The sequence below is a fragment of the Salvelinus fontinalis genome, chromosome 13 (assembly GCF_029448725.1).
Source record: "Salvelinus fontinalis isolate EN_2023a chromosome 13, ASM2944872v1, whole genome shotgun sequence".
In the NCBI taxonomy this organism is placed as follows: domain Eukaryota; kingdom Metazoa; phylum Chordata; class Actinopteri; order Salmoniformes; family Salmonidae; genus Salvelinus; species Salvelinus fontinalis.
The window spans coordinates 3715730-3734264 of record NC_074677.1 but is presented as its reverse complement, the minus strand read 5'-3'; the positions used below and the strand labels follow the sequence as shown (position 1 = coordinate 3734264).

The 18535-nt window shown below is 45.8% G+C and overlaps 1 protein-coding gene across 1 annotated transcript; it reads right to left on the bottom strand.

Moving 5' to 3' along the window:
• Window positions 1–57: 57 nt before the first annotated feature.
• On the bottom strand, window positions 58–17950 carry LOC129867939 (PWWP domain-containing protein 2A-like). The gene is made up of 3 exons (XM_055941435.1): window positions 16783–17950; window positions 7865–9756; window positions 58–1537 (listed from the first exon to the last, which is right to left on the bottom strand). Exons 1-2 carry the CDS (start codon window positions 17919–17921, stop codon window positions 7893–7895), a joined length of 3003 nt encoding a protein of 1000 aa, XP_055797410.1. The 5' UTR covers window positions 17922–17950; the 3' UTR covers window positions 58–1537; window positions 7865–7892.
• Window positions 17951–18535: the final 585 nt, after the last annotated feature.

The following is an 18535-nucleotide window of genomic DNA, read 5'->3' as shown; positions in this document are numbered from 1 at the left end:
CTTAAATATTCAGAGGATGGCGAAGTACAATATAGAATAAAATACTCACACACCAAGTACAAAGGCAAACAGCAAATTTACTGATTTTTTTTTTTAGATGCAGATACAGTAATAACAGGATGTCCCACAACCACCAGTCAGTCGTATGTTTAAGTCAAGAAACGATTTGATTGTATTGAAACGCATATATATGTGCACGAGAAAGAGAGATGAGCCGATTCAGTCACTGTGGCTCTCTCTTCAGCTGCTCCTGACTGACTGAACGTTTCCCTTTTGGGAATCCCCAATCTGGCCTGTATCACATAATGGCCTCCAGGGGTCAAGTCAACTGGCCCTATGTGTCTTGATGTGAGGAGGAACTCAGGGAGGAAGAAGACTACTGTATGTAGGTTGGTTTGACCCTAGAGAAAGGGAGTGAGGAGGGACAGCTGGCAAGGAAAATGACATGGATTCTTAAATTCGCACATTTTAATGTCATAACCTCTTTGAGCTGGATAAGGGGGAGAGAACAAGGGAAGGTGAAAGACAGTGTGAAAGTCACACGACACTGAGCGGGGGGAGTGTGATATAGGCCTATCTTTGTTTTCCTGTATTTGACTGTCAACTGTAGACGACACACCTCAAGTACTGCGACACTCCAGCTGCCCAGGAACATTCTAGACATTTGGAGGTGTTCAGCAGGGCTCAATTCGATCCGTGAAGAGCTGCGCTACAAGCGCGATCGAAATGTAAAAGCAATGTTCTCGCGTTACTAAATGTTAAATCGCGTTATAAAATGCTGGACTTCAGCAATACGGATTGAATCGAGCCCTAAGGCTGCTTGTAGCTCAGCTGGTAGCTCACTGTGGAATAACAGGAGCTAATTTAGGGTTGTGGCAGAGACTGGGACACCGGGATAACTTTTCCCGCACAACAAAACCCATTTTTCTGCGACTGCACTGCAATAGCATAGCACATGCAATCTCTATTGCACTACATATTTTATTTTACATAGTATTGTTTTTTATTCCTTTTTTTTTTTTACATTTACATTTTTGTCATTTAGCAGACGCTCTTATCCAGAGCGACATACAGGAGCAATTCGTCGGGTTAAGTGCCTTGCTCAAGGGCACATCGATACGATTTTTCACCTAGTCGCCTCAGAGATTCGAACAAGCGACCTGTTACTGGCCCAAAGCTCTCTGTCTTTGCATTTCAAGATCACTGATCAACCTACTATAAAACCCTGCAAAGTCCTGTGTCCTGTCACAGATATCAATAACAGTCAAGAGAACCCACGTGTGCTTGTCTACTGCAGAAGTCTCCACTCAAACGAAGATCACATTCTTGAGGAAATGGACGCCTGCTCAAATCAGATGGATAGGCCTGGAGTAGTAGGTCTGCTTTCCATTATAAATATATATGTTCCTTCTTCCGATACTTAAATAAAAAATAATTATGTCCATGACATGTCTCCATCAATTCCGTCTGACAGTCTTGCAACCAATAGCGGTGTTAGGAGTGAAGGACCCATCAGCAGCCCTTCAGCGTTGCAGCGCTGGAAGAGAAGAGAGAGAGATGGACACATCAGGGACCTTTTCATCCAAATCAGACGACATGTTCTTGCTGTATTTGACCAGAAGAAAGCACATTCAATAGCCATAAAAAAAAGCCTCTTTTTTTTTTTATCCAAGCACAGACATTATTGAAAAAGGCAATCCTATGGTACCTGGCAGGACGGCCATTCATCCAAATACTAAAATGTTCATTGAATATGACTGTAGGTCATTAGTCAGCCAACAACACAAGGTTTTTGAGGGGACTCCAGTGAACTCAGGAATTAACCTTGTACTCCTTGAGTAAACAGTACATTGTTCACGCTACAATGGCTTTACTTGCAGACTGGAGAACACTTCTAAGGCATTTTGGGAGGGCTCATGTATGTCTCAATGAGGGATCTCTACCTGAGTTGTCCTGTACGGATGTCTCAGCCTAGCAAGTATGTGACAGTGGCAAACCAAGATAGACATCACAAATGAGTCATCGTGTTCCGCCATAAACGTTTCAGCAGTTTGCTGGTCTGCCATGCATTTAACTCAACGGAATATTCAAATGTCCTTGACATTCAAGCCAGATAACATTGACTGCTGCCGAGTGGATTGTTTTATTTAAGTAAGGTTGTGTATGCTGCTCAACATAAATATATATAGGTTGTCTTTTAATTTGTATTTCAAAGCAAAACGTTACTTCACAGTACCATTTCATTTAAAAAAGCATTGCTTGAGCAATGGCTCTTTTTCCATTAGCCTATGAAGTCAATGACCTGCCATTCAGGACCTCTATACCAGACGGTGTCAATCATACTGTTCTCTCTGCTGCCGCACGGCAAGCGGTACCGATGCACCAAGTCTGGAACCAACAGGACCCTGAACACCTTCTACCTCCAAGTCATAAGACTGCTTGTGTACATATTTACCTCAATTAACTCGTACCCCTGCACATCAACCCAGTCCTGGTACGCCTTTACTTTCATATTATGTCTCTATTTGCTTTCTCTCTGCATTGTTGGGAAGAGCCTGTAATTAAGCCTTTCACTGTTGTTCCACACCTGTTGTTTACGAAGCATGTGACATATAAAGGTTGATTTATTCTGTATGACCTAGCTATTACATTATTGCCTAGTCAGACAATTATTACTGTAAGGTCTATCCGCCAGTTGGAACAGTAATAATGGTCTGACCAGGTGATATATTTAATAGATAGGTCCTATATCTGTTTGCAGGTAAGAAAATCTGTTCAATAAAAGGAATGATTTTGCGCAACATTTTTCTACCATATTCCCCCTTTTCCTCCCATTATCGTTCATGTGATAACAGCCCCAGGTGACAGACAGGGGCTTGACTGGCTAACAGCCCCAGGTGACAGACAGGGGCTTGACTGGCTAACAGCCCCAGGTGACAGACAGGGGCTTGACTGGCTAACAGCCCCAGGTGACAGACAGGGGCTTGACTGGCTAACAGCCCCAGGTGACAGACAGGGGCTTGACTGGCTAACAGCCCCAGGTGACAGACAGGGGCTTGACTGGCTAACAGCCCCAGGTGACAGACAGGGGCTTGACTGGCTAACAGCCCCAGGTGACAGACAGGGGCTTGACTGGCTAACAGCCCCAGGTGACAGACAGGGGCTTGACTGGCTAACAGCCCCAGGTGACAGACAGGGGCTTGACTGGCTAACAGCCCCAGGTGACAGACAGGGGCTTGACTGGCTAACAGCCCCAGGTGACAGACAGGGGCTTGACTGGCTAACAGCCCCAGGTGACAGACAGGGGCTTGACTGGCTAACAGTCCCAGGTGACAGACAGGGGCTTGACTGGCTAACAGCCCCAGGTGACAGACAGGGGCTTGACTGGCTAACAGCCCCAGGTGACAGACAGGGGCTTGACTGGCTAACAGCCCCAGGTGACAGACAGGGGCTTGACTGGCTAACAGCCCCAGGTGACAGACAGGGGCTTGACTGGCTAACAGCCCCAGGTGACAGACAGGGGCTTGACTGGCTAACAGCCCCAGGTGACAGACAGGGGCTTGACTGGCTAACAGCCCCAGGTGACAGACAGGGGCTTGACTGGCTAACAGCCCCAGGTGACAGACAGGGGCTTGACTGGCTAACAGCCCCAGGTGACAGACAGGGGCTTGACTGGCTAACAGCCCCAGGTGACAGACAGGGGCTTGACTGGCTAACAGCCCCAGGTGACAGACAGGGGCTTGACTGGCTAACAGCCCCAGGTGACAGACAGGGGCTTGACTGGCTAACAGCCCCAGGTGACAGACAGGGGCTTGACTGGCTAACAGCCCCAGGTGACAGACAGGGGCTTGACTGGCTAACAGCCCCAGGTGACAGACAGGGGCTTGACTGGCTAACAGCCCCAGGTGACAGACAGGGGCTTGACTGGCTAACAGCCCCAGGTGACAGACAGGGGCTTGACTGGCTAACAGCCCCAGGTGACAGACAGGGGCTTGACTGGATAACAGCCCCAGGTGACAGACAGGGGCTTGACTGGCTAACAGCCCCAGGTGACAGACAGGGGCTTGACTGGCTAACAGCCCCAGGTGACAGACAGGGGCTTGACTGGCTAACAGCCCCAGGTGACAGACAGGGGCTTGACTGGCTAACAGTCCCAGGTGACAGACAGGGGCTTGACTGGCTAACAGCCCCAGGTGACAGACAGGGGCTTGACTGGATAACAGCCCCAGGTGACAGACAGGGGCTTGACTGGCTAACAGCCCCAGGTGACAGACAGGGGCTTGACTGGCTAACAGCCCCAGGTGACAGACAGGGGCTTGACTGGCTAACAGCCCCAGGTGACAGACAGGGGCTTGACTGGCTAACAGCCCCAGGTGACAGACAGGGGCTTGACTGGCTAACAGCCCCAGGTGACAGACAGGGGCTTGACTGGCTAACAGCCCCAGGTGACAGACAGGGGCTTGACTGGCTAACAGCCCCAGGTGACAGACAGGGGCTTGACTGGCTAACAGCCCCAGGTGACAGACAGGGGCTTGACTGGCTAACAGCCCCAGGTGACAGACAGGGGCTTGACTGGCTAACAGCCCCAGGTGACAGACAGGGGCTTGACTGGCTAACAGTCCCAGGTGACAGACAGGGGCTTGACTGGCTAACAGCCCCAGGTGACAGACAGGGGCTTGACTGGCTAACAGCCCCAGGTGACAGACAGGGGCTTGACTGGCTAACAGCCCCAGGTGACAGACAGGGGCTTGACTGGCTAACAGCCCCAGGTGACAGACAGGGGCTTGACTGGCTAACAGCCCCAGGTGACAGACAGGGGCTTGACTGGCTAACAGCCCCAGGTGACAGACAGGGGCTTGACTGGCTAACAGCCCCAGGTGACAGACAGGGGCTTGACTGGCTAACAGCCCCAGGTGACAGACAGGGGCTTGACTGGCTAACAGCCCCAGGTGACAGACAGGGGCTTGACTGGCTAACAGCCCCAGGTGACAGACAGGGGCTTGACTGGCTAACAGCCCCAGGTGACAGACAGGGGCTTGACTGGCTAACAGCCCCAGGTGACAGACAGGGGCTTGACTGGCTAACAGCCCCAGGTGGCAGATGGGGCTTGACTGGCAAATACGTTTTTATACAGGTCTGCTATTTCATAAAAGCCCCACAAAATGTTGCAGTAAAATCGCAGCTAATATAAAGACCACAAGCCCCATTTTAAAAGGCGTGGTCATTGTCAACTTAAAAGGCCCCCCATTTGGTGCAAAAGAGACAATAGAAGTATCTCAAATTCCAAATGACCATCAATGTCTTTACAACAGCTTGTTTCAAGGTGAAACTGAAGGCTTATAAACGTCATTGGAATTGTAGGTGTTAATGGAAGGAGCACTAAAATGACGACAACTAGGGAAGATTCTTTTAAAGTTTACATTTTATTTATATACTTTTTTTAAAAACAGCAGAAAACATTTACACAAGTGTTCATCAAATGTTACTTTTCACCGGTTTTGTCTCCTATACAGCATTCTCTGATCTGCAAACAGATGATCGAAGTCAGAAAGAAACAGAGCCAACTGTCATAACCATAAATGTTTCTGTTTGTAACAATGGTCAGTGTGTGCTACCAAGCAATAGGCCTCTGATCTCTACCTGTTCGGGCCAAAGGGGAGGCAATGTCAGTCTTACTGTATGTCGTTTCATATTTAGTCAGAGTGGCTAGTAACATATTTAGGAAATGTAATTCATCATTTTTGTGATGAAATGGTCAAATCTGAAGTGAACCCATAATTACATAACAGATCATCTTTACCCCTCCCCTTTCAGCCAGGATAGGACATCTCCCCCCCCCCCCTTTCAGCCAGGATAGGTCATCTTTCCTCAACCCCCCCCCCCCCCCCTTTCAGCCAGGATAGGTCATCTTTCCTCAACCCCCCCCCCCCTTTCAGCCAGGATAGGCCATCTTTCCTCACAACCCCCCCCCCCCCCCCCTTTCAGCCAGGATATGTCATCTTTCCTCAACCCCCCCCCCCCCCTTCAGCCAGGATAGGTCATCTTTCCTCACCCCCCCCCCCCCCCTCCCTTTCAGCCAGGATAGGTCATCTTTCCTCACAACACACACACCCCCCTTCAGCCAGGATAGGTCATCTTTCCTCAAACCCCCCACCCCCTTTCAGCCAGGATAGGAAAGATGACCTCAACCCCCCTCTTCAGCCAGGATAGGTCATCTTTCCTCCACCCCCCCCCCCCTTTCAGCCAGGATAGGTCATCTCTCCACCCCCCCCCTTCAGCCAGCAGGAGAGGTCACCTTTCCTCACCCCGCACTCCCATCAGTCAAACTAAAGAAAACCCTTTAACATGAATCATCATGAAAGTTGTAAATAATTTGATACAGATTGTACTGTACATAATATATCAAATCAAGATTCACAGTCGTACGAGATTAGCCAAGCAGTGAAGGAAGTGATAGAAGATAAAGTTCAGACGCACCAAATAAAGTCAACACACATTTCCCACTTCAAATTAGGGTGGAGTAGGTCTAACAACGGAGACTGAGAAATCACTGGGCAACTTAGTAAATCAACAAGATATGGCAAACCCATAGTAAAAGTTTAACAAAATTAGCAAAAAATGTAACGTGCTACCATATCACATCGGTTTATGAGGAGTAACTAAAATGGCTTCCCACTGCCAATGCTAGTCGACTCAATTATCATTGGAATGGGAAGCTTACACTGCATCAACTAAATGTTTGTTGAAAATGTCCCGATGCAGACAATTCATTAAATCAGTGATTTTAAAACAATTGGGCATCGTTTTATGTATGAAAAACCAAAGGCGCTAGCTAGGAAGATTAGAGAAGTAGGAATAGAACAGTCTTGGATAACTCAGTAGAGCATTAGGTAGACAGGACATAGTCAGATAGAAGAACAGAGACAGGGGGAGTGAGGAGGCCTGAGTCAAGGGAACTAGATTATGTAGTAGCACTGTAGAAATATGGGTGGGGGTGGGGGGGGGGTACTGTATCAATAGCCATCTCTATTTTGAGAGGGGATGAGGAACGGCACACCATCCTCCTCTCACCTCCACTTGAGGCGACTTTGGCTTAAAAAGACACCTCCTCTCCTCACCACCCTGGCTCAACTGTCTGGCTTAAAGGCACCTCCTCTCCTCGCTACCAAGGCTCAACTGTCTGGAAAGTCCTGGCTGGCAGCTCCCACAGCCAGGCAGCTATGACTATGTCTGAGGTACATAAGACCCTACGCTTGCTCTCTCTTCAAATCCACAAGTGTCCACTTCCTGGTCACATCACAGCTACAGCATGTCTTCCACCCGTACAGATACATAATATCTACTCCTGCTCAGATTCTGTATCTTTCCATTCACAGTATCTGACACTGAACCGTTTGTTGCATAGACGGGAAAGAAATACCTTTTTTGTCTCTAAGATTTTGACACTTGGCAGCGGAACTCGATTGGTTAACCTATGAACCCCGCAGTGTTAGAACATGACGTAAGTTTCCTTGAACAAAGAGTGACATTTAAAGGCTTCAATTTCAGAAGGAGAATATTCAAAATCACTGACCAGTGAATAAAAATGTTCCTAAAATATACAATTACCAGATTTCCACCAGGTTGGAAAAAAGTGATACTTGATAGGATAAAGTAAAAATACACTGCCATCCTTATATACCCAGCAAGGTTCATAACCCCATACCACCCAGTCCCTTTTCAAACGTACAAAAAAAATTATTACTGGTTGTGTTCTGGCCTGAAATATTTTGTTTCTTTCTCCCTGGAAGGTGAGGGGGCCCGGCAGGTGACGAGCAGGGGAGAGATGCAGGGGGGGACGAAAGTGGGTGCCATTTTTGCCTACCTTTCCTTTTCCCCCAAAGCACACCACCTCACGTCTCGAATTGTGTAAGCAAGGCGCGAACCTCGGGAGTGAGCTGCTTGGCAGCCTTGGCTGCCTCTGTGATGGCTTTACGGTACAAGCCCTTTCTCTTCTTGTCAAAGCGTGACTGGAAGCTTTCTAGAAAAGGGGCGACCTGTGCAAGAGCCAGGAAGGAGGTGGTGGGTGAACCAAACCAGGCGACACGGGCCTCCTGCCTGACTAAGAGCCCATTATCTTTGCGACTGATTTGGATGCCTAAGACGCGGGCTGGCCACCAGGGAAAGCCATATATTTTGGCCCAAACAATGTCCCCTACGCAAATGGTCCTGCCCTCCAGAGAGACACACTTAGACACATTTTTAGAAAACACTTTCTGAGATTTACAGGGCTTTTTCTCTTCCGTAGGGGCAGGCGACGGGTCAGCGACTGCTGAGGACGTGCCGGGGACGGGGGGCGAGGGGCGACCGGGAGGGGGAAAGTTAAAGCTCTCCGTAGAGCTACACTCTGAGTCTGAGGACTTTAGGTCGTCTGCACTATCAACGCTGCACATGGAGGTATTAGAGGAGTCCGGCTGGCCGGGGTTAAGGTTCATGAAAACGACAAGGTTGCCAGCCTTGCTGCCACGCGTCTCCCGCCTCTCCTCCTGCCCCCCCTGCTCCTCTGGCTCCGCTTTGGGGTCACTGTGCTCCGTGGCCGTGGGGGGCTCCACTTGGGGCTGAGGACAAACCTCAGGTTCTGGCCCGTTATCTGGGCCCTGGCTTTCAGCGGCAGCGGCCTGGCCTGTGGAGCAGGAGGAGGAGCGTGTGGCGGTGCAGCAGGGCGCGTCTGGCTTTGGAGGGGACAAACAGCCAATTCCCGGCACTTTCTCCAGGCAAGGCAGCTTACATGTAGAAGAGTCATTCTCTTCATTACGGTACCTTTGAGGCTTGATGCGCATCCTGGGTGGGAGAGGAGTGGCGTTGCTTGGTCCCACCCCGCTGATCTGCTGCAGCCTCCGGGTGAAGTGGACCTTCTGGTGTGCGTGGGCCTCCTGCAGGGCGGCTGCCCTCGTCACCGTCTTGGCGTTGCCACTGCTGTCAGTGACCGTAGTCTCCCTCTGCCTCTTCTGGGTCTTGGCCAGTTTCAGCACCTCCCGGGCCTTGGAGTGATCAACATTTTTGCTCTGCAGCATTTTCTTGGCATTGAGCTGGACTCTGGAGCCGCTGTTCACCGGTGATGATGTTGTGGTGGAGGTCGCCCTCAGAACCCTGTTCCCTCCAGCTCCGCCCTTCACCTGGCCCAGAGAGGAGGAAGAAGAGGAGACCTGTCGTTTGGCCACCTCAGCAGCACGGCTCTTCTCCTCTGAGCGGGGGTCATTGCGCAGCCGCTTGCTGACAGTGGCTGCACTGTCGTTGCGTCTCCGCTTGGCATCCTCGCTCCTAGAGTCTGACACAGGGCCTCTGCGTGGCTCCCTCTTGTCCACTGTCGTGACAGCGCCCTTGCACTTGTCACAGAGCACCTGACGGGGCCGCAGCTTGATGGCATTCATGATGGAGGTGGGCTCCTCGCGGTACAGCCTGCGCTTGGGCCGCCTGATCTTGCGGGGAGGCGGCTGAGGTAACGACTGGTTGTAGGTGTCCCTGATGAACAAAGGGGGAGGGTAAGGGGCTCCTTCCTGAAACAGTGGGGGAGGTTTTGAAGTCCATGGGTTAGGCTGGGGGTCAGGGTTTGGTTCGGGCACTGTGACGACTTGGCCATCAGGGTTTTCCTGGATTGGCTTTTCCACATTCTCAGTCTCTGACTGGAGTTGTTCCCTCTTTAGCTGCATAGATTCAGGTTTATCCTTGTATTCTCTCTCGGGGAACAGAGTGATTGGAATTCCATAGGGTCCAAACCTGAGAATAGAAAGTTGAGAGGATTTAGAAACTGTGGATAACTTAACAACAAAAATAACTCATATCATTCATTGGCTAAGGTTTGTTTTTAGTTTCTCTTGTATTTCTGACATTTCATGCTAAATGCAAGACATTTCTAATTTCAGGCCTACATAAGTACATTTAGTACATACATCTAAAGCCATTAAATCCTGAACATGCAAGGAGAAAAGTTTCAGACGTAAAAAGAGTGCTGTGAAGAACAGCAGCACACTAAACTAGTGTTGCACGAGATCAAAGCAGTTCCCACAGACAAACACAAAACCACCGTAGGTAACTAGAGTGCACAAGGGCCTGAAAACACAGCAGGAAACCAAGCTTTGTTTACAATATTAATGCTCAACTTCCCTCCAACTTTATTCATTAAAAGAGAAAGTGAGTCAGAAACAATGAAGTCTTAAAATCGCTTAAATGTAATCTACGTAATCCCCGAAAGTAGTTATTTATCATGAGAAGACCCTAAACAATAACTAGTAATGTTGCATACTCTAAGAAAGGTTAAAATCTCACCTTTCTGGTCAAAAACCTATTCGTTATTTTGGATTAATGGCTATAAATCGATCTCTGAATGTGCTATAGTGATGAAAGCACACTCTCCTGCTGCGCTACAATGTAAGGAATGCAGGATGGATCATATCCTACCTCTAGTGGGCCTGTACTGAACCTCTCCCCCCCCTTTGGAGAATCAATCCAATGTATTTATAAAGCCCTTTTTACATCAGCCGGTGTCACAAAGTGCTATACAGAAACCCAGCCTAAAACCCCAAACAGCAAGCAATGCAGATGTAGAAGCACGGTGGCTAAGGGAAAAACTCCTTAGACAGGCAGGAACCTAGGTAGAAACCTAGAGAGGAACCAGGCTCTGAGGGGTGGCCAGTCTTCTTCTGGCTGTGCCGGGTGGAGAACAAAACATTGGATCTATACTCTTCCTTAAAGAGATTGAATGGGATCTTAAGCATTTACAAATTCGTAACATATTGTACAAATTGGAATTACAAATTTCAGGATTTTTATTTGATTTTTCCAGTACGTAATATATATGTATATATATATACACTAAATGGAAGACATTGTACAAAATTGTTCACAATTTTTCGGGGCCGTTTTGGTTTGTGAGCTACTTTCAAAACTACTGGCTGAAATTACACAAAAAGCTCTGCTGCATCCCTTTAATAGGAGCATTCATTGTAACGTGGTATTAGGAGATACACGCAAAACAAATAGTCCAATACTAACCCATTTCCTTATGTCATGTCTACATGAGCATCTTGTAAATTAATGCAACGGCAAAACATGATTATACAAATGGGAGAGTAAACGTATGCCGAGAAGTGTTGCTTTTCAATGCACTTGACATTCATGGGAGGGCAATTTCAGTAACGGATCAAATTGCAGTCACAGCAACCACTAATTATAATGATATAATTTCTCTAATTTGAAGAGAGATTGTGCATTGTTTACATAGGCGAGGAGACGGTATGAAACAATACCAGTCAAGATTCAGGTTGAGGATGGAGGATCAGGGCTGAAAATATTTTTTTCCCAGCAGAGCAGAGATGAGCCATGCATGGTGTTTTAGCTAACCACCAGATGACTAGGAATTATACATCACAGCACTGGGTCAAGGTGTGAAACAGTCTGCACAGGATAGATAGAGAATATTCTATAATAGAATAGGGGGAAAGGATTCCCCAGAAGTCACCTTGACGAGGCCTGGACTGCACTGAGCCATCATGGAAACTGAAAATGTAACTGGACAATAGTGGTAGGCTACGGCCTTTTTCAGAGCATAACATTAAACGTGGAGGGTTGGGATGCTTGTACTTAATTACTGCACTGAAGGCTACATACAAACATTCAATCTCTCTAAACCAGAGGGATGTGTCCAGTTGAAATTAATTGCTTTCCTGGCAGTTACATAAAGCAAGTACATCCATCCTTGCATTAATCTGGCCATGAGCCCATCCGTTCCTACTTATAAACATCCTTGAAACCGCCGAAAGATGCAGATCCCTCTGTGACAGCCGACACGAAGTGTAAAATTGCACAAGGATTAGGAAGACTGATCACAACTAATGAAACAGCCATGAACAGGAGAACATGCCGTTCCTAGCCACTGCCTTTGCTTTCCATCACAGCAGCCTCCTTATCAACCAACACCTTTCATTGTCACACAACCACCATCTTCTCCTTCCTTATCAAGGGATGCTGGACAAAAAGATGGCTTGGTCAAGAAACAGATTCTACCCCTAGATCTGAAATAGGCTTATTGGATAGTATAGGGCTGGGAATGGCCAGAGACCTCACGATACAATATTATCACGATACGTAAGGGCCGATACGATATTTATTGTGATTCTCACCATTCTATATGTATTGCGATCTGATGTTCCAAACATATTGCTCACTATATATTTGTTGCAGAGAGAAGAGAGAGCTTTGAGAAAATGTAGTTTTGATCAGTAATTGAAATAAAAGTAGTGAAAATATGTTGTCTCACACAAGCTATAGGAGCTATAGGATGAAAAATACTGGGGTACAGCCGACTAGCACTAGTTAGGGAAAGGGAGATACCCTAGTCAGTTGTACAACTGAATGCTTCTTCCGCAATTAACCCAACCCCTCTGAATCAGAGAGGTGCGGGGGGCTGCCATAATCGACATCCACGTCTTCGGCGCCTGGGGAACAGTGTGTTAACTGCCTTGCTCAGGGGCAGAACGACAGATTTTTACCAAGTCAGCTCAGGGATTCGATCCAGCAACCTTTCAGGTACTGGTCCAACACTCTAGCCACTAGGCTACCTGCATGCTACAGAGCAACAAAAACAAGCAAACATTTAAATCCATACTTGGAGTTATAGGATCAATATCATCCCAAAAATAATATTGCGATATGTAACTATCGATTCCCCCCCCATCACTATTGGATAGGTACATGCAATATGGTAGTAGTGGCACCTTATGATAGGTGGGTGGAATTTCCACCATCATTTGTAATACCGATTTTTCCCCCTGATGTTTCAGATAAGTGCTTAAGTAGAATATGGAATGTTCCAGGGCCTGGTTTCCAAAATTCATCTTATGGCTGTTCATCGTTAGAACCATTGATGATTCTAACGATGAACTTATTAGCCTTAAGATGCTTTTGGGGAACCGGGTCTATGTCTATAGTTCAAACCGACAGTCTTTTGAGCACACATCCAATGGGGAAAACAACACCATATGATCTGTCGAGAAAGACCGATAATCGGCCAAGACGATATATCGGGCCGATATTGACCTTTTCTAGTCTATCGGGCCTTCTCTTGTTGGGCCAGTAACCGAAAGGTTGCTGGATCGAATCCTTGAGCTGACAAGGTAAAAATCTGTCGTTCTGCCCCTGAACAAGGCAGTTAACCCACTGTTCCCGAGTAGGCCGTCATTATAAATAAGAATTTGTTCTTAATAATCATTTTGAACATGCACCATTTTCGGCAACGAGCCATCTGACTTGCGAAGTAACATTAGCTATTTACTGGTGTGTTAATTTGACCAACAGGCAATTGTATCCGTAAATTGACAGATGACAGTCGGATTAGATTATTGTCATATTAGGGAAAGAAGCAAGTGTTTTAAAATACCTAAATATAGGTTGGCAATGGGTTTAGCTAGCTAAAAATCTTCCTGCATGTTTATGGACCAAGAAAGCTGTAGAGGGAAAGGGGGATACCTAGTCAGTTGTACAACTGAATGACTTCAACTGAAATGTGTCTTCCGTGCATTCTCACTCCTCAGATTTGAGTCATTCGAACAGAACTTGCATCGTCATGTGAGTCTTTTTTTCCTAGCCTCGCTCTCGTTAGATATTATGCACATTATGACTTGGTAGCAAATGTCATCGCCATTGAGATAGTTCTCATAGTAGCAGTAAATAGCACCAAGTGATATGAGCGATGGAGGGATGTGAAAGCAAGTGGAGTTACAGCCTAACTCTATCCAATCGTAGCAGTAGAATCAAGTTACAACCCGCCCAATTCTTGACAGATAGCTGAATTAGCCAATTGAGTTGTTTCATCCTAGCAGCAGAGCTGTTTAGAGATGAGTCATGACATCTGAAAAAAAAAAAAGTTTTCCTACTCACGGAAAATTACCAAAAAAATACTAGTTCCATAAGCATCCGTGATCCCAAATCATTAGGTTACATTGGACCCATTTGGATTGAATAGATGTTATTTAATATAGTCAAACTAAAAGCCTATATGATGTCCTTCCATACCGGCTTGACATGGAGTGATGCTTCTATGTAAACGTTGTTTATCAGTAGGCTAATAGAAGTCCCACATGGAAGGAATACAGATTGTCATCTGTAGCACCATAGACACTGGTCAGCCAAAACAAGCTCAAATACTCCTATTGAATATGCATTCACCTGTATTGTGAGTAAGCCTTTGCCATCTTAATTTACCCAGTTTATCAAAAGATTTACCATTCAAATACAATTATCACCATTATGTTGTAATGTAGTTCGAATATTTTATCAAAATCACATTTTTTTCTCTAATGACCTATGTTATGGAACACACTCTGGCCAATCACACGCACAAGGCCTGCACTCAGGGGACTTTTGGAAAACAAAAGCCATAAACCGATCCCTTAAACTAGAGAGGAAAATGCGAAACAAGAGGTTTAACTCTCACCAAAATCTATCAAAAATAAGCCCAATGAGTTTCTATGTTGCCTGCCTTCCCCTCTTTGGGACAACGACTCCTATTGTTAAGGCGGAGAAATAAGCATCTTGTCATTATATACAGGTCTCTGCTTAGACTCAACAATGAGGGTCTAAAAAAAAAAGTATTTTGTTTGTAGAGGGTGCTGATTATCTACAGTACTGTAAGATTGGAAAAGGAAACCCTAAGGTTTTAGTGGCCTCCATCTTGTCATTGCAATGAACTGACCTTTGTCTTTGAGATGACCGCTGCTCAGGATCTTATCATAGCAACTTAAACTAATTTGGCTTCCCAAGTTATAGCATATATTATTCCATGTATTGACATACTACATTAATAGCCTAGGTCTACACGGTATAACACAAAAAATTCACATATTCTGACATTATACTCTGAAATGATATGAAGATATCAAATCAGCGTATAATATCAGGATATCTTCATATCATTTCAGAGTATAATATCAGATAGGATATGAAGATATCCTGAAATGATATGAAGATATCCTGATATTATATCCTGAAATGATATGAAGATATCCTGATATTATATCCTGAAATGATATGAAGATATCCTGATATTATATCCTGAAATGATATGAAGATATCCTGATATTATATGAAGTTATCCTGATATGATATGAAGTTATCCTGATATGATATGAAGATATCCTGATATGATATGAAGATATCCTGATATTATATCCTGAAATGATATGAAGATATCCTGATATTATATCCTGAAATTATATAAAGATATCCTGAAATGATATGAAGATATCCTGATATTATATCCTGAAATGATATGAAGATATCCTGATATTATATCCTGAAATGATATGAAGATATCCTGATATTATATCCTGAAATGATATGAAGATATCCTGATATTATATCCTGAAATGATATAAAGATATCCTGATATTATATCCTGAAATGATATGAAGATATCCTGATATTATATCCTGAAATGATATAAAGATATCCTGAAATGATATGAAGATATCCTGAAATGATATGAAGATATCCTGAAATGATATGAAGATATCCTGATATTATATCCTGAAATGATATGAAGATATCCTGAAATTATACCCTGAAATGATATGAACATATAAAGCACAACTCCACAAAGAGCCCCTTGTGAAGGGAAACGAAACACCACAAAGTGTTGATTTCCTCTAATAGTTTAGTAAAGTTTGTGTGTGCAGATGTCACCTTTGCTTAACATAATAAGGATAATTTACATAGGCCGCAGGCAAAAATAAGAACGTTTAACGATGACCCTAAATATAGATCTGCAGCTGATAAGTGAGAGAAAGAAGTGTGGGGGGGGTGGAGGAAAGGTGTTGATGAGGCGGGTGATAAATGACAAAGAGGAAAATAAGACAGAAACCGGGGGAGGGGGGGGTGACAGTAGCATAGTTCTACTCTACCAACTGCACCATTCTCCAATGCTGCTTTTCGACTGTAACACCAGTGTTAGACTAGTGTATTCACCCTTATGATATACTAGGGGCATTGTGTTTACATGGCTAGGGCTGACAGTGAAGACTTGTAAAGAGCAGAATCAACAACCTCTGCAGAATAAAAAGTGTTGCTTTGTGCGAAGGTGTTAAAAGTTCACAGTTAGCCATTGTTATGTAAAATGACAGCTGAAAAGTACCAGTGGCCTGGCTTTGGCCCTAAGTGAGAGCAGGGCTGCTGGAGCCATGGCCCATTGAGGCTCAAGTAAATGGAAACAGAAAAGTTTCTGAGCCTTTTGGGTAAAACGCTAGGGTAAATCCTGTATGGAAATACATCATAAGACTGACCTTACACTATAGACTGTTCATGTGATCCTCCTCTCCAGTTGACCTCTGATATAACTGGACTTTGTAAATAAAACCAAGATGAGTTTTGTAAACTGAAAAGACTAAAACCGAAAGCACAGCCCACATAATTGGGGGTACGAGCAGTTACTCTCTGTATTTTTTGTGACTTGGTTGTCAAGCTATAGAGGTCACTTGGTTGCTTGACACCTCGCCCTGTGGCAAGAGTAGAAAACGGTGTCTGTTAAGGTTAGGAAGATGGGACATGGGTTTGCAAAAGCACCAGTTAGGAATGTAGATGCACCACATATTTCAGGAGTGTACATTGTATGTGCCATGGATGTCAGTAGTAAACAAAACAAAGTGATATGATTCCAGGTGTAGGCCTAAACTTAAGAACAGAAAAGTGACAGAAAGTGACAAAGCTAGAAAAGCATAATAAGAGACATTTCTGAGAAGGATCATAATATACCTTTTAGATAGGTCCATCAGAACCCCGGAGAAGATTTTCTTGCCTAACTGAAAGGACACCACCAGTGCGTCGTCGATTATGTGATCCAGAGATACTCGAACCTCGGACCCAGGTATCAGGTTGTGCACAGAATCCGGCTGTAGCTCCTCAGTTTCAGCACCAGACACAGGGGGTGAGGGTTTCGATACTGGATCGCTTTCATTGAAATTCGTTTCGAACCTCTGTGGTGAGCACGAGTCTCCAAGTTCTGCCGAGGAGTGTACCTGGTCCACTGGCATTACAGGAACCTCGGGTCTCGGAATGTTCTGGGTTGTTATGCTCGAAAAGTCACACATGTAACCAGCCTCCACGGGTGTCCCAAGGACTGTCTCCCTCTCTAGAATTGGTAGAAAGTCGACGTGGTCTATGGACTGGGGACGTTCAAGCGAAGCAGCTTCTGAGGAGTCGTCATTCTTGTACTCGGAGACAGAAGGAAATCCAACTGCGGGTTCGGGATCCAGTTCAGCCTCGTGAGACGGTTTAATTAAAGCTCTATAGTCACACTCGATATTAGTAGGTTGGGTTAATTCTGGGTTCTTGTCGTAATCTTTAATGGGTTCTGCTGGTTCTGCTAACGACAGCTCAGCCTCCGTAGCCACAGGTTGCGCAGGGAACGAATGCAAAAAGACCACCGATGGCTGTGAATCGGAGATGGAGCTATTCTGAAGGCAGGCGTAGGGCTCGTGCTTACTGACCTCGTTTGCAGGTTCAACATTCGGCGAAAAAAACTGTTTCAAACGTTCCGCTCGCGACATGGTGTATTTGGAGCCAAAGCCCTCGAGAGCATGGTTCTCCGTTTTTTCTACGCCGACCCCGAGACAGCCTGCCTCGATCTGTTCATCCTCTACACTAGCAGCGAGGGCTTTTCCCGCTGCTTCTAGGTCTGGCCTGCTCACTAGCTCCATTTGGACCTGGTTGCATTCCTGAACTGCATCCCCATCCTTGAGTTGGTGAACATGGTCCATTACTGGTGCGTACTCCTGCGTCGCATCGAAGTCGATTTTGGCCTCCGGCACCGGTTCCGGTTCGAAATCACCACTGTTCCCCGCTGTTGTTGTTGATGCCGCAGCAGCTCCTGGCTCCGCAGCCACGGCCGCCATTTTCTTTCCGCTTTGCTTGTGCGGCCAGGTCCTCTCCCTGTGATAGCGATAGAGCCCGCCCACTTGAAACCCAAGACCACTTGGGATTGGCCAGTAAACTACAAAGTTGTAGTTGAATGGTCAATGTCCACGTCATTCAACGGAACCCCTGGAAACACTTTTGTAATTGGCTCCCTTTGTCTGGTTTTGTAAACATTTGCCACAAGGGGCGATATTGTATTGTATTGTATTTTAGGCACCAGCGATGTTCAAGCAGAAATGTTACAACATTTACAGTAGGCCCATTGACATTAGGACCTTTGTCTTTGGTTCAATACTGCCCCAGTATCTGTGCGTTAGAGATGTCTAAAGCCCAGGAAGCTCGGATTCAAACTCCCAATAGACAGCTTTGCAAACGTTTTAATGTAAAATATGGAGTTTCGTTGAGCAACTAGCTTCATTTACTCCGGTATGTACTTCTAAAAAGGTGTAAATAAAAAAATTCAAGTAACCGAAAAAATGCTGCTTCGGCACCTCAAAAGTATTTGTTGGGCTCCCGAGTGGCGCAGCGGTCTAAAGGCACCTGCATCTCAGTGCTAAAGGCGTCACTACAGACTCTGGTTCGAGTCCAGGCT

Coding starts and splice junctions, on each gene's coding strand:
- LOC129867939 (XM_055941435.1), bottom strand. CDS start 17,921: ATGGCGGCCGTGGCTGCGGAGCCAGGAGCTGCTGCGGCATCAACAACA. Junction 9,757..16,782: donor CTGATGGACCTATCTAAAAG/GTATATTATGAT, acceptor TTCTATTCTCAG/GTTTGGACCCTATGGAATTC.